We start from the raw sequence: 21,371 nt of genomic DNA on the forward strand, positions 1-21,371 counted from the left end.
CATTCAACTTGAATGTGTAAGCTAAGGCTGGAAATACTACTCTGATCAGAAAATATTTGAGCTGATCTTTGAAAGAGAAGCAAGGTAATAGAAAGGGGAGGGCTTTTCTGGGCAACATCTGACAGAGGATAAGTAGTCTTAACTTTAATTTGATATACATGGCCAAGTATTGCCCACCCCTCTTTCTTTCAAGAATTATTTACCTCCTTAGACTCACAAAGGTTCTATGACTGCTCTTTTAATAGTGGGGCAACTTTAATGTCACTCTTGACTCAGTCAGAGATAGAGCTGTTGTGGTGCCCTCTCCAAACTCTGCAAGGAATTCTCAGACTTTGCTAGCTATACTGCAAGTATTTTATAACATCTCGGGATTAAAGCCTAATTTAAGCAAGTCTGAAATTGCAGAAAATGCTGCAAACACAGATTACACCAATCCACAGTGCAGTTACCCTTTAAATGGTACAGCTGTACTTCCAGATATTTCGGTATCAATTTACATCCTGACCCAGATAATTTAGTAACCCCGAGCCCAAACCTTTGTGGATGAAGGGTTTTTTTATGGGTTCATACTTGCTATAAATTACTCTTGCAATTGATGAGGCAGACAGCTATAGTCAAAACATTTCTGGCACCACTGCTGCACTATCTGTACAGGCATAGCCCTGGGTTACACAAAGGAACTTGGCACAAATAAGTTACTACCTTTCTTTCCTGTTTTATAAGGAACAACCATAGGCAGTGAACTAGGTCATGGACTGATAGACTGACACAAAAGTGCCTAGGTTTAGGGGTATCGGACTGACATTTGTTTAGTGCAGGATTCACAGCCATACAACTGAATAATTGTAATGGGGCATATCCTCCAGTTTCAGCCAAGACAGAAGCTGCTATTCCAGGAGCAGAATCATCACCATGGGCTATTGCTTGTTATGAGAAGGGCCTTCCCAAGGAGCTGCAACACTGGTATTAGCTTATGGAAACATGGACTGCTCTAAAGATGGTTGCTAAATGTCTTTTTTCTGCATCAGATATTTGAGGCTCCGTGATTCCTTTGAAGGTATGTCTCATTCTGCCATTGAGACAAAGTCCTGTCAAAACAAATAGTTGGATCGTAGTGGCATTTATTGTCTAGGGGATCTTACACAGATGATTGTGGGAAGAAGGGTTTTTGCTTACTAAAGTTACCTTCATACTCAGGTAGTCTATCCACTACAGATCAGTGGAAATATCTAACTGTCAGGTCTTCTGTCATGGGCTCACCTTTGAAGAGAAGGCTGGTGCTACCTCTGCTTCTGATAGTGTCCAAGAGCTAATGGGTTAGGCAGAAAAGACATTTTCAGGAAAAAAAATAAAATAGACTAATATTCTTGCCTTCTTCAGAAGGATGCTGCAAACGCTAGAGACTTATTTAATGACAATGTGTATTACTTTAACCCTTGGTGCAATTATATAGGGATTAATAACCTACATCATATGATACTCAAGTCAGAAAAGTGGCCATATGTAAATGAGAACTTAATTATTTTCTAGTTAGGGGGTGTTGGTTGCCTGGTTTTGTTATTTCTGATAATACTGCAAAGTTGGTTGCCTTTTCTTGTACCATATATGGGGTAGAGAGTGTAGAAATCTTCCACAAATTTTGGGCCTACTCTCTAACCCTAACAATATCAGCTGAGCTAAATAAACTAAGGGGAAAGGTGAGAGGTGAAGGGACCCCTCTGCATCCAACACATATTGTTTTCTGTCTTTACTCTTGATTCCAATTCAAGAAAAGGTCCCATCTTTAAGGAGTGGTTAAAGTATATTACATCAGTGGTGAAGTCTTTCATTATTAGGGAATGGAGAATTTCACTCAAGCTATTCTTTATTAAACTTATGCAATGATTATGCAAGCTAGGTTCCTCAGAGGGATTCTGGTATCTCTTGAGTGAATCTGTTCCTTATTTTGTGACCCCTGAGATGTTCAGGCAAATGTGGATCTCTTTGTTGTGAGGATGCTATGCTTTGATTAGGGGTTTTCACTGTGTAGTCTATGTCATATAAGGGGGTATAATGATTTAATGTCTTGGACTGCACATATTAGTATTTGTCTTACAGTTGTCTTCCATCCTTTATTACCCATATTTGGTTATTTATCTATTATTCTATAGTTAAAATAAAATTGTGTTTTGTTGATTATAGACAGTCTTTGTATATTTGTACATTTTATCCTTTCCTTTTTCTTTGTGTTTTTTTCTTTCAAGCATTGTGTTCACAGTTGATTTTTATTGCACCAGTTATCAGTTAATAAAGGATTTGTAAAAAAAAACAAATGTAAATTTGAGACGTTTTAAACGTGAGAGGAGCAGTAACATCTAATGAGTTTGTTTATACTCCTTAGTATAATAAATGAAAACATTGTAGTAGTGAAGACTATTAGAACAATTAGAACAAAATAGCTTGAGACTGCAGCCTGTAACAATGCCTTATTTAAAGCAAGGCTTTATGAAAATAGGTCAAAATATAAAATTACAGAGTTACAAAAGAGGCAGATTATTTAGATTAATAAGATTAGGTACAATACAAAAGTCAAAAAGTTTATTATTCTAAACATTGCTGATTGTTAATACTTATTTAGGAAGAAGAATACACAAAATCAGTTACCTAAGAAACAGACTAACATTGTAGTTACGTCCTACTTATCCTATAAGACATATTATGCCATCAAAATGAAAGCAGTGCTGATGATGTAAACACTGTGCATCACCTATAAATGCCTATCAGGGCTGAGTGGCATGTATACATATTTAGCAAACCTATGAATCTTGCTATAGCCCTCCTGCAAACCTGTTTGATTCACCTGCCATGTAGTTACAAATATGGAGACTGTAGCTACATAGCACTGAACTGCACAGTTACAGTCTGCAATATTAGGTAAACAGTCTTCCATGTTAAAATATATGGGAACAATGTGGGTAATAGCTACATATATGCCTGTTCAAAAGTTGAATAGTGTGAGCATTTTTGAATCATAATATTGTGTAACATTTGCAAAAGTGTAGATGTCCTTGTTATGACAAAAACTAATTTGCATATAACACACCCACAGGTTGCTGTATTTGTACGCAATCTTGAAAAAAATGTCACTACTCATTAGTGAATCAATGCACAGCTGAGCTGTGATATGTTAGGAACCACTGTTCAAGATTATGCATGGCGGGGCTTGTATAGTAAGCAGTCTTCTATGAATAATATTCTACTAATTGAAATGTCTTAATTGTCTCTGTGCAGTCTGTATAACTTTAAGTTAAATAGCCATTCAATATATAGAGATGTAATTATTATTTTGTAAAGTACACACTCTATGGTAAACAAACACAGAAGAACAGATCAGTCCCACTTAGAGCAAAAAGAATGCATAACAAATAGCACCTGTATACTAGTATTAAAAACCATTGTTTATATCTGTAGATCACATGGTTTGAGCATAAAACATAAATTGAATATACATTAATAAGTTTGCCGTACTCTTTATAAACCAGGTTATTTAAATAAAACATGTCAAACACAGCAATGATTATTCCTCTCCACAAAGGAAGGGCCTCAACTGACCCTGGTAACTATCGCCCCATAAGCCTGACTAGCCTGGTCTGCAAGGCTATGGAGCGCATCATCATGGAACTCATTAACAAAGACATTGGGAACCTCCAAACACTTGACCCCGACCCAGTTCGGCTTTGTTAAGGGCAGATCATGCCTACTAAACCTGGTTGACTTCTTCGAGACAGTCACCAAGGCCATAGAAGAGGGAAAGGTGGTTCACACAGCCTATCTTGACCTCACCAAGGCTTTCGACACCATTCCCCACTTGGATATTACAGAAAAACTCACCAGCCTGAACATAAACCCCTACATCATGAGATGGGTTGCCAACTGGCTTACAGACAGAACTCAGATGGTAAGAATAGCGGGCTCCAGGTCCGACTCTAAACCAGTCACAAGTGGTGTCCTGCAAGGCTCGGTCCTGGGACCCCTACTATTTGGCATATACTTCTCAGAAGTACAGGCAAACACAGGAGGACTATGGCTAGCCAAGTTCCCCAATGACTGCAAACTGGGAGCCATAATTGACTTTCTGGCTGACACGGACATCCTCCAAAAGGGCCTTATTGAGACAGACACCTGGTGTCAAAGTTATGGCCTCAAGCTAAACGCCAAAAAATGCATAGTCATCCCGTTTGAGAAAAACAAAACACCCTCAAATTAAAACATAGGTGGCAGCCCCCTTAATACAGAAGAGGTAATAAGAGATCGGGGGACCCAGGTAGATAGTAATCTCTCCTTTGACAATCATATTGCCAAAGTAGTTAGGAAATCCTTCTATGTGGCCCATCTAATTCCTAAAGGGTTCGCATCTAGAAATAAAGAGGTTATAGTGCCCCTCTACTTGTCACTCATTAGACCCATCATAGAGTATAATGCCCCATTTGGGATGTACCTCAAAAGACATTTCCAACAGCTGGAAAGACCACAAAAGTACCTCGCCAAGAGGATTACTGGTCTCAAACATATGCTCTATGCAGCCCGATTGAAAAAACTCCGGCTGTACTCAGTGGCATATCATTTACTCAGAGGTGATCTCTGCCTGACTTACAAAGCCATGTCAAACTCACAATTGATGGACATGCTCCACCTAAAGAAATCCAAGTCATTGCGAGCCACGCGCTCTAGTGAGCTAAACCTCGCCACAACAATAAATAGAACATGCTGGAGGGATAGATTCCTGTCACAGAGGCTCCCCATACTTTGGAACAAAATTCCAAATTACATCAGGCAGAGCCCCTCACTAACACTCTTCAAGAGAAACCTTGACGAGTGGATGGGTAACAGAAAATACACCCCTGGGATCACTTCATTGGCTCTGCTTGACAGAGGATCAGTTAATTAATCAATGGGGCGGCGAAAGCCGACACACTCTGGCTAGGCTTATAAATGCCCTCGGGCAGATAGCCTAGTACCTACCTATGAACCTATGTCACTTAGGTTGTTATATCCAACTTTTAAAAGCAATGTTTTTTAATACATATGATTTCAATGCACATATTTTATTAGAAGACAAACCATAAATGTTCAGGTCTTCATCCTCAAAGAGATGAAGCCTATAGTTGGGCAGGAAGTTATCAGCTGAATAACCATTAACACACCAGGCTAAGCCCTTACTGCTAATCTTAGTCTTAAATATAGGGCTGTGCTAACTCAGCATAAACCATCAAGGATTGCCAGAACACTACACCTGATTCCAAAAGTGGAATCAGGCTCACAGTAATTAAGTCAGCCTTGTCCATGACAAGTTTCACCAATGCACAATGCTGACTTAGTGGGAAATCCATCTGAAATCAATGGAACATGTTGGATGGAGTTGTGCTGCATGTTTCAGGAGTCAGACGGATCCTGAGAACCTATGCATGCACAAAAGAACGTTGTAAAGGCCATCCCTTAAACTACTTAAGGGATAGCTTTCAGTAGACCAGTCTTCTACAAAGTAATCTAAACCTACTGTTATTGCATAATTTATTTTATTTATTTATTTACTGTCCAGCTTGGAACAAAGCCAATTTTCAACGGAGGCCTGGGGAGAAACGCACCAGACACATGTCTTTGTAATGTGGGAGGAAACCGCAGTACCCAGAGAAAACCCATATAAATGCAGGGTGGACATGCAGACTCCACACAGAAGGCATTTCAGTCGAGAATTGAACCTGAGAACCTCTTGCTGTGAGACAACAATGCTACTGCTGCACCACTGCACCATCCGTAAGATTATGCTACATGAAATACACATACAAACTGGATCATATTAAAATTCCCAGCTCTGTTTATCAGTGCATCTCAAACTCTCCTCCATCCTTTGTAGAAAGAAAATTTAGTTCTGTTATGGGATCATAGAACTGAATGCCTGTTCCTTTTTTCATAACAGAGGAAAACAGGCACGATGGTCATGCTAGCTATTCACAACTCTGACCTATGGGTTGGACTACTGTGCTGGGCAGGCAAATACTCATGTAGCTTTGCCTGTATATGAGGCCTGATAGTGTAGACAGGCACTTGCAGGTCTGAAATACAGATGAAGATGCTGTACCTAAATAATTTGGCTAAACTTGGCAACTCTAAAACCTCGGGTAATGCTCAGAATAATTATTGATATTAATTAACTCAGACTATTATGGAATCACATTACCTGTTCTGGGCTTAGGTCTACATTCAGTTTTATACCTTAGAGTTACAAGGCATTGAAATAGGGTCAAATTAAAAAGTTATTTCTAGCACGAGCAGACAAACTCTAGTTTTCTGTTGTTATTGCATTCAGAAATCTGTAACATTATATGTATTTTCATAGTATGAAGTTTCTACATCATCTAACAAGCAGATAGAATTTTCATCTGGTTCCTTTTGCTCTACCACATTTGTGTTCTATTGAGTTCATGTTATCATTCAATTATTCCTGTTCTCTACAAAATTCAGGATGTTTGAGGCCACATAGACACAGAACACGCACATACACACATATATATTTTTTAAACTTAACTGCACACAATGCCCAAAGACTTTTTTGTAATAGACTTAGACCAGAACTGTCTCGTACTTTCCCACCTTGGATACCCTAACTCAGATTATTAACAAATTGTCCTTGTCTCTTGCGCCAAGTCCAAAATTATTAAGTCAGTACCTAGTCATATGCAGTTTATTTTGACAAATATAATATTTATCAGGCTGGACACTGTACATTATCATCTCCCTTGAGCCCTTAACAGTAATCATTCTGTTAAGATGCTGTTAAGATGACATAGTTTATTGTAACTTGAGTGCAATGTGATACAAGTAACTAAATGCAAAACGACAAACAGTAACTTTCTTCAAGTGAAACAAGGAAATAAGTACAGTAAGCAATGCAGATATCACTAGTGATCCACAGAAGCTTGAGAAGTTAAGTATTAGGTGAATTAGCTTCCAGGGAAATAACAAGCAAACAAACAAGTATATAAACAAAGCTAGATTCAGTAGGCCTGGATCTAGTCTATGCTAGAGCAAACAAGGTGAACCAATTTCAGTAAGATACAGTTCAAATATTCAGGCACTATAAACCTTAACCAGAAAATTCCAGCTCAGAAGGGCAGAGTCCAGCCTCTTCTCCCACAAGAGTGCAGTCCACTAACCTTCTTAATGTAAAATAACTGGCCTGAAGCCCAAGTGCCTAAACCAGAACTAATACACTTGGACACTGGGCTCTCAATCAGCAGTTCCCAACTTAGAAGGATGAAAGCTACCTGTCCTGCCACCACAGTGCTTGCCACAAACCTTCCTAATGTAAAACAACTGGTCTGAAGCCCAAGTGCTTAATCCAAAAGACTTGAATGATAGCTACACTTTAATCAAGTTACAACCAAGCAGTAATAAATACCATTGAATACTTTAGAGAATGTCTGGATTAGTGCTCAAGTTACACAAGCAAAGCTAGATCCAGCAGGCCCGAATCCAGTCTATGCCACAGCAAACAAGGCGCACCAACTTCAGTAAGAAACAGTTCAGATATGCATGCACTATAAGCCTTTAACCAGAAATTCCCAGCTCAGAAGGGCAGAGTCCAGCCTCTCCTCCCACAAGAGTGCAGACCACGAACCCTCTTAATGTAAAATAACTGGCTTGAAAGCCCAAGTGCTTAAACCAGAATTAATACACTTTTAGAATAACAGACACTGAGCCCTCAATCAGCAGTTCTCAACCTAGAAGGATGTAAGCTACCTGTTCTGCCACAACAGTGCAGACCACAAACCTCTCAGTGCAAAACAACTAACTGGTCCGAAGCCCAAGTGTTTAAACCAAAAGGCTTAGAAATGAGTTACACCAAGCAGTAATAAATACAATTGAGTATTTTAAGATGATGCAAAAGTAAAAAGAAGTAGGTAGAAACACAAGTACAGTAAAAGCAGATGAATTTTTTTTTTTTTTTTTTTTTTTTTTTCTGAACAAGTGCTGAGATCAAAGAAAAAGATTTGAGTGCTGAAACTAGAAAACTGGCTAGTTACAAGAAAAAAAAACAAGCTAGAAGGCTTCCTCAAACACAGAAGGGCTTGAAATTGAAGCCCACAAATAGTCTGTACCACTTAACAAGAAAGGCAGGAAATAAGCTTATTTTTTTTTTCTATTTCCCAGATGCTCTCTTTGTACACAGTAGGAGTGCCTGAAATCAGAATATGATCTCACTGCACTCAGTTGAGTGAGCAAATGAGATGGGCCCAGAGGCAGGCTGAGGCGGCAGTTTCAATGCCACTAAGATTAACACAAAACAGGGCGTGGGGGTGGGAATAACTGAAGAGCAGAATAACCAGTTAAAATTCCTTCAACACTCCTTCATACACAGTGAAAATCAATTAAAATACTATATATTTTAAAAGAAAAAGAGCATAAAAAGGTACTTAAATTCTCTTATACGTCCAGTTGAATATAACCAAGTTCTTAGCTTGCCAAGCTGAAGTTTTAAAGCAGGAATTATTTCACATGCACCAGTTTAAATATGCAAGGACAGGAAATCACTGAATGTGGCTACCACACCTGTAATTACTAGCAACAACAAAATTCAGCCAACACTAGCTTTTAGTTCAAGTTACTGAAGAGCAGAATAACCAGTTAAAATTCCTTCAACACTCCTTCATACACAGTTTAAATCAATTTAAATACTGTATTTTTTAAAAGAAAAAGTGCATAAAAGGTACTTAAATTCTCTTATACGTCCAGTTGAATATAACCAAGTTCTTAGCTTGCCAAGCTGAAGTTTTAAAGCAGGAATTATTTCACATGCACCAGTTTAAATATGCAAGGACAGGAAATCACTGAATGTGGCTACCCCCACACCTGTAATTACTAGCAACAACAAAATTCAGCCAACACTAGCTTTTAGTTCAAGTTACTGAAGAGCAGAATAACCAGTTAAAAATTCCTTCAACACTCCTTCATACACAGTTTAAATCAATTTAAATACTGTATTTTTAAAAGAAAAAGTGCATAAAAGGTACTTAAATTCTCTTATACGTCCAGTTGAATATAACCAAGTTCTTAGCTTGCCAAGCTGAAGTTTTAAAGCAGGAATTATTTCACATGCACCAGTTTAAATATGCAAGGACAGGAAATCACTGAATGTGGCTACCCCCACACCTGTAATTACTAGCAAATAACAAAATTCAGCCAACACTAGCTTTTAGTTCAAGTTACTGAAGAGCAGAATAACCAGTTAAAATTCCTTCAACACTCCTTCATACACAGTTTAAATCAATTTAAATACTGTATTTTTTAAAAAGAAAAGTGCATAAAAAGGTACTTAAATTCTCTTATACGTCCAGTTGAATATAACCAAGTTCTTAGCTTGCCAAGCTGAAGTTTTAAAGCAGGAATTATTTCACATGCACCAGTTTAAATATGCAAGGACAGAAATCACTGAATGTGGCTACCCCCACACCTGTAATTACTAGCAAATAACAAAATTCAGCCAACACTAGCTTTTAGTTCAAGTTACTGAAGAGCAGAATAACCAGTTAAAAATTCCTTCAACACTCCTTCATACACAGTTTAAATCAATTTAAATACTGTATTTTTAAAAGAAAAGTGCATAAAAGGTACTTAAATTCTCTTATACGTCCAGTTGAATATAACCAAGTTCTTAGCTTGCCAAGCTGAAGTTTTAAAGCAGGAATTATTTCACATGCACCAGTTTAAATATGCAAGGACAGGAAATCACTGAATGTGGCTACCCCCACACCTGTAATTACTAGCAAATAACAAAATTCAGCCAACACTAGCTTTTAGTTCAAGTTACTGAAGAGCAGAATAACCAGTTAAAAATTCCTTCAACACTCCTTCATACACAGTTTAAATCAATTTAAATACTGTATTTTTTAAAAGAAAAAGTGCATAAAAAGGTACTTAAATTCTCTTATACGTCCAGTTGAATATAACCAAGTTCTTAGCTTGCCAACAATGTGTAGTCTATGTCATATAAGGGGGTATAATGATTTAATGTCACGGACTGCACATATTAGTATTTGTCTTACAGTTGTCTTCCATCCTTTATTACCCATATTTGGTTATTTATCTATCTATCATTCTATAGTTAAAATAAAATTGTGTTTTGTTGATTATAGACAGTCTTTGTATATTTGTAGATTTTATCCTTTACTTTTTCTTTGTGTTTTTTTTCTTTCAAGCATTGTGTTCACAGTTGATTTTTATTGCACCAGTTATCAGTTAATAAAGGATTTGTAAAAAAAATCAAATGTAAATTTGAGACGTTTTAAACGTGAGAGGAGCAGTAACATCTAATGAGTTTGTTTATACTCCTTAGTATAATAAATGAAAACATTGTAGTAGTGAAGACTATTAGAACAATTAGAACAAAATAGCTTGAGACTGCAGCCTGTAACAATGCCTTATTTAAAGCAAGGCTTTATGAAAATAGGTCAAAATATAAAATTACAGAGTTACAAAAGAGGCAGATTATTTAGATTAATAAGATTAGGTACAATACAAAAGTCAAAAAGTTTATTATTCTAAACATTGCTGATTGTTAATACTTATTTAGGAAGAAGAATACACAAAATCAGTTACCTAAGAAACAGACTAACATTGTAGTTAGGTCCTACTTATCCTGTAAGGTGTATTATGCCATCAAACCTGAAAGCAGTGCTGATGATGTAAACACTGTGCATCACCTATAAATGCCTATCAGGGTTGAGCAGCATGTATATATATTTAGAAAACTTATGAATCTTGTTATAGCCCTCCTGCAAACCTGTTTGATTCACCTGCCATGTAGTTACAAATATGGAGACTGTAGCTACGTAGCACTGAACTGCGCAGTTACAGTCTGCAATATTAGGTAAACAGTTTTCCATGTTAAAGTAAATGGGAACAATGTGGGTAATAGCTACATATATGCCTGTTCAAAAGTTGAATAGTGTGAGCATTTTTGAATCATAATATTGTGTAACATTTGCAAAAGTGGAGATGTCCTTGTTATGACAAAACTAATTTGCATATAACACACCCACAGGTTGCTGTATTTGTATGCAATCTTGAAAAAAATGTCACTACTCATTAATGAATTACTGCACAGCTGAGCTGTGATACGTTAGGAATCACTATTCAAGATTATGCAAGGCGGGGCTTGTATAGTAAGCAGTCTTCTATGAATAATATTCTACTAATTGAAATGTCTTAATTGTCTCTGTGCAGTCTGTATAACTTTAAGTTAAATAGCCATTCAATATATAGAGATGTAATTATTATTTTGTAAAGTACACACTCTATGGTAAACAAACACAGAAGAACAGATCAGTCCCACTTAGAGCAAAAAGAATGCATAACAAATAGCACCTGTATACTAGTATTAAAAAAATAGTTGATTATATCCATAGAACACAAGATTTGAGCATAAAACATAAATTAAATATACATTAATAAGTTTGTCTTACTCTTTATAAACCAGGTTATTTAAATAAAACATGTCAAACACAGCAATGATTATTCCTCTCCACAAAGGAAGGGCCTCAACTGACCCTGGTAACTATCGCCCCATAAGCCTGACTAGCCTGGTCTGCAAGGCTATGGAGCGCATCATCATGGAACTCATTAACAAAGACATTGGGAACCTCCAAACACTTGACCCCGACCCAGTTCGGCTTTGTTAAGGGCAGATCATGCCTACTAAACCTGGTTGACTTCTTCGAGACAGTCACCAAGGCCATAGAAGAGGGAAAGGTGGTTCACACAGCCTATCTTGACCTCACCAAGGCTTTCAACACCATTCCCCACTTGGGTATTACAGAAAAACTCACCAGCCTGAACATAAACCCCTACATCATGAGATGGGTTGCCAACTGGCTTACAGACAGAACTCAGATGGTAAGAATAGCGGGCTCCAGGTCCGACTCTAAACCAGTCACAAGTGGTGTCCTGCAAGGCTCGGTCCTGGGACCCCTACTATTTGGCATATACTTCTCAGAAGTACAGGCAAACACAGGAGGACTATGGCTAGCCAAGTTCCCCAATGACTGCAAACTGGGAGCCATAATTGACTTTCTGGCTGACACGGACATCCTCCAAAAGGGCCTTATTGAGACAGACACCTGGTGTCAAAGTTATGGCCTCAAGCTAAATGCCAAAAAATGCATAGTCATCCCGTTTGAGAAAAACAAAACACCCTCAAATTAAAACATAGGTGGCAGCCCCCTTAATACAGAAGAGGTAATAAGAGATCGGGGGACCCAGGTAGATAGTAATCTCTCCTTTGACAATCATATTGCCAAAGTAGTTAGGAAATCCTTCTATGTGGCCCATCTAATTCCTAAAGGGTTCGCATCTAGAAATAAAGAGGTTATAGTGCCCCTCTACTTGTCACTCATTAGACCCATCATAGAGTACAATGCCCCATTTGGGATGTACCTCAAAAGACATTTCCAACAGCTGGAAAGACCACAAAAGTACCTCGCCAAGAGGATTACTGGTCTCAAACATATGCTCTATGCAGCCCGATTGAAAAAACTCCGGCTGTACTCAGTGGCATATCATTTACTCAGAGGTGATCTCTGCCTGACTTACAAAGCCATGTCAAACTCACAATTGATGGACATGCTCCACCTAAAGAAATCCAAGTCACTGCGAGCCACGCGCTCTAGTGAGCTAAACCTCGCCACAACAATAAATAGAACATGCTGGAGGGATAGATTCCTGTCACAGAGGCTCCCCATACTTTGGAACAAAATTCCAAATTACATCAGGCAGAGCCCCTCACTAACACTCTTCAAGAGAAACCTTGACGAGTGGATGGGTAACAGAAAATACACCCCTGGGATCACTTCATTGGCTCTGCTTGACAGAGGATCAGTTAATTAATCAATGGGGCGGCGAAAGCCGACACACTCTGGCTAGGCTTATAAATGCCCTCGGGCAGATAGCCTAGTACCTACCTATGAACCTATGTCACTTAGGTTGTTATATCCAACTTTTAAAAGCAATGATTTTTAATACATATGATTTCAATGCACATATTTTATTAGAAGACAAACCATAAATGTTCAGGTCTTCATCCTCAAAGAGATGAAGCCTATAGTTAGGCAGGAAGTTATCAGCTGAATAACCATTAACACACCAGGCTAAGCCCTTACTGCTAATCTTAGTCTTAAATATAGGGCTGTGCTAACTCAGCATAAACCATCAAGGATTGCCAGAACACTACACCTGATTCCAAAAGTGGAATCAGGCTCACAGTAATTAAGTCAGCCTTGTCCATGACAAGTTTCACCAATGCACAATGCTGACTTAGTGGGAAATCCATCTGAAATCAATGGAACATGTTGGATGGAGTTGTGCTGCATGTTTCAGGAGTCAGACGGATCCTGAGAACCTATGCATGCACAAAAGAACGTTGTAAAGGCCATCCCTTAAACTACTTAAGGGATAGCTTTCAGTAGACCAGTCTTCTACAAAGTAATCTAAACCTACTGTTATTGCATAATTTATTTTATTTATTTATTTACTGTCCAGCTTGGAACAAAGCCAATTTTCAACGGAGGCCTGGGGAGAAACGCACCAGACACATGTCTTTGTAATGTGGGAGGAAACCGCAGTACCCAGAGAAAACCCACATAAATGCAGGGTGGACATGCAGACTCCACACAGAAGGCATTTCAGTCGAGAATTGAACCTGAGAACCTCTTGCTGTGAGACGACAATGCTACTGCTGCACCACTGCACCATCCGTAAGATTATGCTACATGAAATACACACACAAACTGGATCATATTAAAATTCCCAGCTCTGTTTATCAGTGCATCTCAAACTCTCCTCCATCCTTTGTAGAAAGAAAATTTAGTTCTGTTATGGGATCATAGAACTGAATGCCTGTTCCTTTTTTCATAACAGAGGAAAACAGGCACGATGGTCATGCTAGCCATTCACAACTCTGACCTATGGGTTGAACTACTGTGCTGGGCAGGCAAATACTCATGTAGCTTTGCCTGTATATGAGGCCTGGTAGTGTAGACAGGCACTTGCAGGTCTGAAATACAGATGAAGATGCTGTACCTAAATAATTTGGCTAAACTTGGCAACTCTAAAACTCAGGTAATGCTCAGAATAATTATTGATATTAATTAACTCAGACTATTATGGAATCACATTACCTGTTCTGTGCTTAGAAGGTCTACATTCAATTTTATACCTTAGAGTTGCAAGGCATTGAAATAGGGTCAAATTAAAAAGTTATTTCTAGCACGAGTAGGCAAACTCTAGTTTTCTGTTGTGATTACACTGAGAAGTCTGCGACATCATATGTATTTTCATGGCGCGAAGTTTCTACATCATCTAACAAGCAGATATCATTTTCCTCTGGTTCCTTTTGATCTACCACATTTTTGTTCTCTTGACTTCATGTTATCATCCAATCATTCCTGTTTTCTTCCAAATTCAGGATGTTTGAGGCCACATAGACACAGAACACGCACATACACACATATATATTTTTTAAACTTAACTGCACACAATGCCCAAAGACTTTTTTGTAATAGACTTAGACCAGAACTGTCTCGTACTTTCCCACCTTGGATACCCTAACTCAGATTATTAACAAATTGTCCTTGTCTCTTGCGCCAAGTCCAAAATTATTAAGTCAGTACCTAGTCATATGCAGTTTATTTTGACAAATATAATATTTATCAGGCTGGACACTGTACATTATCATCTCCCTTGAGCCCTTAACAGTAATCATTCTGTTAAGATGCTGTTAAGATAACATAGTTTATTGTCTACAACGTATAAATCAACAAATTCTGATCCCTTTCTTCAGATGATTGATCTACCCAATCTAAACCATACTGTCCCCACTGCTACTTCTTCAGTTTACTTCACTATTACTACTGCTTATTCCTTCACCCCACTTAAGCTGTTCAAAAACAAATGTAAAAACCAGTTCTGTCAAACATTCACATGTAGCCCTCATCATTCATCCCCTCCCACCATATATTTCTCTCTTAAGCAACATCAATATATAGGTCAACTACCTCACAATACTGGTGAACAACAAAGGATTATAGAAAATGATAAAGTGTATACATCACGTGGGATCACCCATCACCAACAATTCAAAAAATAGATGAGAGAAAACCAGCTATAGTAGTTCATGAAAAAAAGACAATAGAAGCAATGATCATCTGAAATTGCTACACCCGGTGACTACAGTGTCTCACATACAGAGAGACACAACGTCATAAAATATCAAGATTTTCAGGCAGAAATGACAGCAGTGAGGAAGAAAGATATGCAGACAGTTCCAGTAGCAGTAGGAGGAGTGAGCCTAATAAATAATTTATGGTTGCATTTAAATAGGCTGCCAATACATGCAACTCCATATGAACTGAAGAAGGACTCAGTTCTGGGAACATTTGAGGTGCTGCAAAGAGCACTAACATCAAAGACAGAAACAATACTGATTTCATGAACTTTAATTATATCGTAACTTAGGAATGGGGTCCTTTCCTGCTATGGTGTTAGGAACCCAAAAGATTTGGGGACATTAATGAGCAAAGTCAGTTAATATCCCTTACACCTCCCCTATCAACCAAAAGTCCTCTTACGTCTTATATCTAAAACCTGAAACCCATAAAAACTCTTTTAGAACTGCCCCAAGTCATTACTGTAATATGCTCAATAATCTATCTACTTCTGTTAAAAAGGAACATAGAGCCTAACCATGGGACCCCCAACTATATAGCTTTCCCTGCCTAACAGTCTTTCCTCCCTCATTTTCATGTGCCTTCCTTTTTGCTCATCAAAAATAAAATTGAGCAGGTTAATGCTTTCTCCCTCCATCACAACCTAGACATTCTTGCCACCACTGAATACTGGCTTAAGTCACAAACCACACATTTCCAACACCTTTTACCCTCCTATAAAATATACCATGACTCCATATTTGGCAAACTAAGAGGTGGAGAAACAGCAATCCTCAACAAAATAATCAAAACTTACTTTTATTGAATAAAATTATACTATATCAAGTGCACACACAAACTGGATACTATTAAAATTTCCAGCTCTGTTTGTCAGTTCATGCCAAACTCTCCTCCATGCAAACATTGCTGTCTCATGCTAAACAAAGACAACCTCTTACTTGCAACTAACTCTTTAAGTTACGTCACTGTGACAGTTTTGTTCTGCTTTCACAAATACTCCACTTATATTATTATTCTCCATCAATGCTCTCTTCACTACAAGATCCTTCTTCCAGTCCACTAGACACACTCTCTCCATAGTGCTTCCTTTCCACCACAGAGAATCCACCAAATTCCCCAGTTTCAGAAATAATCTTAAATCCCATCTTGAGCAACAAGTCAAATGCACCTGCTACCATAATGGGCATATCTACTAAGTTCGCTCTCATTTCCAGGCTCCTGTAAGTTGCTTTCAGTATTATGTGTACACTTTTGTAACTATCTGCCTTAATACTTCCTAGTACACAACTTTCAGATTCTCATTTGCTGCTGTTGCGTAACTTTGTTTATGTTAAACATGTTATTTTACCTGCTTCTACCTGCACTTATTGCTATTATTACTGCTTTTAAAACCGTGAACTTTATTCACCTGGGCTTTGCCTGCAAATGGTCATTTTTGATCAGTGTACTAACTTGTTATGCAAATATGAATAAAATAATTAAAACAAAATAAAATCTGTCCATAATTTGTCTTGCAAAAATACATTTATACAAAGTCTCTGAAACACATTTTTAAATCCACTAATCCACTTATATCAATGTTTCAGATGTAACAAAAAACTATAAGTTTCCTTTTATTAGACTCTAGCTCTACTTAAATCCGCGGTGGTGCAGCGGTAGCATTGTTGCCTCACAGCAAGAGGTTCTCCCATTCGATTTTCGGCTGGAGTGCGGGGAGTGCCTTCTGTGTGGAGTCTGCATGTCCTCACCATGGGTTGAGTGGCATTCCAAAAGACATGCGTGAATGGGCTTGCCTTCATTGAAGGTTGGGCGTCGAGCTGGCAACTTGGCACCGTGAAAATCTACTGCCAATCATTAGTGGACCGGAGTTCCGCTGTGGTGACCCCTAACCGGGAAAAGCCAAAAGACAAACAACAACAGACTCTAGCTCTACTTAAAAATCAAAATCCTTTCAAGGAGCTCTAGTCTTTGAGGCATTTAACTTTTTAATCAGTATACGTAGTCAAAGTTTCAAGGGCAATGTCATGTTAAGGTTCTGATTTGCTTCTGCAGAAAACCAAGCTGAACTCTCAACTATATAAAAAACTGCCTGTTCAATAGAATTATTTTTTTTTCTTATGACGAAACCTCACAGCATTCATAATTTCTTGCACTTGTGAATTATCTGCCCATTGCAGTAGGTACCACAACAAAAGAAGGATTCTCTGACTCTCCTGTTTTGTTTAATTAACTTTCAGCTTTGTTTCTTCTCACTTGAAATGATCAGCAGTTTCTCCTCCCTGATCTTCAAACCTTTGCTCACTGTGGTCAGCCTGTTCTGCAGAATAAGCTCAGAATTGCCAATATCTGTTCTCTGATTCTCTACTTCACTTCTCTGCATGTTGTCTGCTCAAAGAGAGTTAGATATTGAATCGTAAGAGTCAGCCACAGACATCAAACATTGAAAGTCTCCTGATAGGCCGCAATCAGCAAAAATTACTTCATTATCCCCTAAAGCTACCGTATTAGCACTAATATTCACATTTACCATTTTCTGTTTGGTGCTCATCTTTGCTATCATTATGTCATAAAATTCCCCACAATCCCAAAAGTAAGAACTGCAGGAGTTCTCCCAGTAGGGTGATAATTTGCCTGGTATCCTGATCAAATTTTCAGTATTCAGTATAAATACAATCTCAGGTCTTCCATGAAAACTGCCCCTTGAGGGTTTACCTGATCGAAAATAAATAAAGAAATAGACAAACAATAAACAAACTAAACAATAAGTAAACAAACAAACAATGCTATAACTAAATGCACTGTCTGTAGCAAAATCAACTCTTGCTTACTGAAACATTTATTTCTGGACTCTGTTTTGCATTTGACCTGAAGTAAGAGTCATTCCTTTCTTAGTTGCTTAATGTTTTCAGCGTGCCACAATGTGACCACTATTCAGCCTTGGTATCACCAGTTTCATTCTGTTCATTTAAGTTTATAAGCATAACACCTGTGGAACTGACCTTATAAAACCCTTCAATATCTTTGTGAAATTCTGTCATATCAAGTACCTTCCTAACTTACAATAAAACTACCTATCAGGTAATGAGCAGTTGCATGCAGCTATCACCGTTAATGAGGTGGGGGGAGGTCTGAGAAAATAATATTTCCAACATCTACAAAACTTAACTATTTTGAGCAGCTTTTACTTTGACTCTGGACTTATGCACTTGTTTAGTTCAGACAGGCACAAATACACATTTCTTGACTGTCAGCCTTTGCATATTTAATTCTTGTCTCTTTCTAACAGACTGCTTTTACCTAAGTCCATATCTCTGCTACAAAGTCTATTCACTTTTATTCACCTGTGCTTCAGAAAGGATCAACAGCAAGCCCAAACTCTATGTCATAAACTACTGTCATGTTTTGTTTATCTGGATTAAGCCTAGGAAAATAATTTGCAGAAAGTTTCACTTTTGAAATAGTTGTATTATGCCTAAAATAGTCTGAGAAGTTTCAGGTCTGAAACTGCTTCCTTACCCAGATGAATTGCTATGACGTGTTCCATCTACCCAACGCCACACACCTTCTTCTGCTTCATCAGTCAGTCCAATCCAATAATTGCCAATGTTTTTACTTTTCAGGAAGTTCTGGAGAAAAGACAATACTGATATATTAAAAAAAAGTTGAATAGGTAACTTTGGAATTTTTACAAACCTATGCTCTGACTTCTGCCTTCAGGGAGTAAATGAAAATTTTGTTACAAGTTCCCTAAAGGATTTAAAACTAAGTCAACTCAAATTCACTTTACATTTTCTTAAGTAAACAAACTAAAACATATATTAAAATAATAAAAATAATAGATCAGTCCTGAAACAGAGGTGAAATAATTTCTGAAAAAAATGAGCTACAGTTTTGAGTAAGGCTCTTGAGGGATATTTATCAGCAATAAATTACTTAAAAAATAGTTTTATCAATGAACTCAGATATTACTTGCAATGAACAAATAAAGTTAATAATGTGCCATCTAAGAGTTCAAGAGAGAAATTCAATCAAACTTTATAACATAGCACCCACAATCAGATGAAGTTTCTGTGGGTAAAATGAAAGCACTTATTTTGTGTGGATATTTTATATTAAACTTTATACCATATTGGTTAAGCTTGTCTTTGTCTTTGCCTATAGGTGATTCGACCTTTATTGGATTGCAAAGGACATTGCCGTGTCATCAATTTAATCCAGAAATGAATTTAAATATGTTTTATTTATTTTAGATTTTGCAAATAATTACCCTTTAGGTATCCCACTATGCTTAAATAATGTTAAATCTAGAGCTCTTGAGACGGCCTTACTATTTTTCATTGGGAGGACACCTAAGAAAATGATGGAAGTTCCATTTATACACAGAATATTACAGTGCTTTAAGGTCAGGCAAGTGAAAACTGTGATGTACCATCTGTACCAACAGCTAGATTAGTAGAATGTTTTTACTAAATGTGAAAGTCCATGCTATAAAAAAGTTATTCATGAAGATGCAAAAACTGGGACCAGAGTTTAGCATACTAATTGACCAGTTTGAAGTGCTTGTGCAATCCTGTAACCCATGTTCCTTTCTCTTTAGGCCTTCTAGATCTATTTTCTGTTGATCAACCCAGAAAAGCTGTTTTGCAGTTATTGCATTATGCGACTTCACTTCCAAACTGACCATTCTGAGTTGCTCAAACAGAATCAGGAACATTTCAAGAAAGGGTCCATTTTTAAACTCTTCCAACTGTTCTTTATGTGAAATTGAGAGATTTATTTTCATTTTCACCAACGGGTTCACAGTTTTGGAATTTCAGACCTTTCAACATCACTACACTGATGTCCAGTATGGCTCAATCCTCACCACTGGCAACAGCTAGGGGATGCACACACTGGGAAGATGACAAGTACACACACAGAAAAGTGCAATTTCCCTTAGGAGCACACAGACACCACAGTCAGTCTTTGGCTGGTTTCTCCCTCTTTCTCCAGATCCCCAATAAGAGTCCCCACTGGCACAGGTATAGGGTTGAAATCTCAGCTGTGTGGCTAAGCCAAAACCTCCAGCACCCTCTCTGTCCAACCAGTGCTTCATGTCCCTGCCCAAGTAGCTGACACACACACACTTTGAGATTTGATTCAGATACAAACACACACACACGTGCTCATGGGAAAGGCTGGCAGGGGTTTACCACCTATGCCCCCTTCTGCCCAGTCTATAAGGTAGTTTCCACTGCCACCAACTACTCTTATCAGCTACATTTAAGGCCCTTAACAAAGGGCATCCAATCCTACTGTGTAATGTTACTATTAATAAAAATGGTAGTCTGACCAAGAGCAAGGCTATTTAGGAGTGGCCTGTACAGTGTAACCAAATACATATGCAAGTACTCACAGAGCTTAAATATCTCTCACAGATATCAGCCACAAAGATTGGTTTAAATATACTTAGTAATAAATAATAAAAGAACAAGGCAATACTCAATAAATCAACAGTTACATCAGAGTTAAAAATCACAGGAAATATTTAAAACAACAATGCAGGACAGTCTCAAATAAATAAAGAAAACATCTAAGCTACACTTTATTATATTCCTTTCTGAATCTAAAAGTGTTACTGTTCCCTAAAAAGCTTACTTACAGCAAGACAAGTGCAGAACGTGGTGATGAGTGGATGTTCTTGCTAGGTCCAAGACAAAATACAAAATGGCCAGTCTTTCTCTGAGAGAGTTCTTAAATTAATAGCAAATATTACTGCTGGGTTAGCTTGGATGACATCACTTTTTGTCACTTGACTTTAGTTCCTAAGCTACCCCTATTATCAGAAAGTACAAGCATTTTTAGCATCTGTCTGTGAAAAATACATATCTCTCAGATGTTTGTAGATCCTGAAAGTCATAAAACAATAAAACACTTCTGCATCTGAAACCTAGCAATTACTTCTCTTCCAAGACAATGCAAAAATCTTCTAGCTCTAGACACTGTCTTCTACACTGAAACTGAGAGATTTTTATAGCATAATCATAAAACAATTTAATTTCAACTTATTTTCTTGACATCTTGCAAGTTAACCTTTTATGTCCTAGTTTCTACTGTTAAAACATATACGTTACA

General features: G+C 37.8%; 1 protein-coding gene across 1 annotated transcript in view; it reads right to left on the reverse strand.

Annotated features, from left to right (window-relative positions):
* LOC122808153 (hepatic lectin-like) overlaps positions 1-20,040 on the reverse strand; it is a 126,910-nt gene extending 106,870 nt beyond the window's left edge. Inside the window, exons 1-2 of the mRNA XM_044079126.1 lie at positions 19,939-20,040; positions 18,774-18,883 (exon numbers count right to left, since the gene is read on the reverse strand). Coding sequence (XP_043935061.1) covers positions 18,774-18,883; positions 19,939-20,040 — 212 coding nt within the window. The remainder of the gene's footprint in view (positions 1-18,773; positions 18,884-19,938) is intronic.
* Between the last annotated feature and the right edge of the window lie 1,331 nt (positions 20,041-21,371).

The sequence above is a fragment of the Protopterus annectens genome, chromosome 8.part0 (assembly GCF_019279795.1).
Source record: "Protopterus annectens isolate FY-2018-M chromosome 8.part0, PAN1.0, whole genome shotgun sequence".
Taxonomy (NCBI): domain Eukaryota; kingdom Metazoa; phylum Chordata; order Ceratodontiformes; family Protopteridae; genus Protopterus; species Protopterus annectens.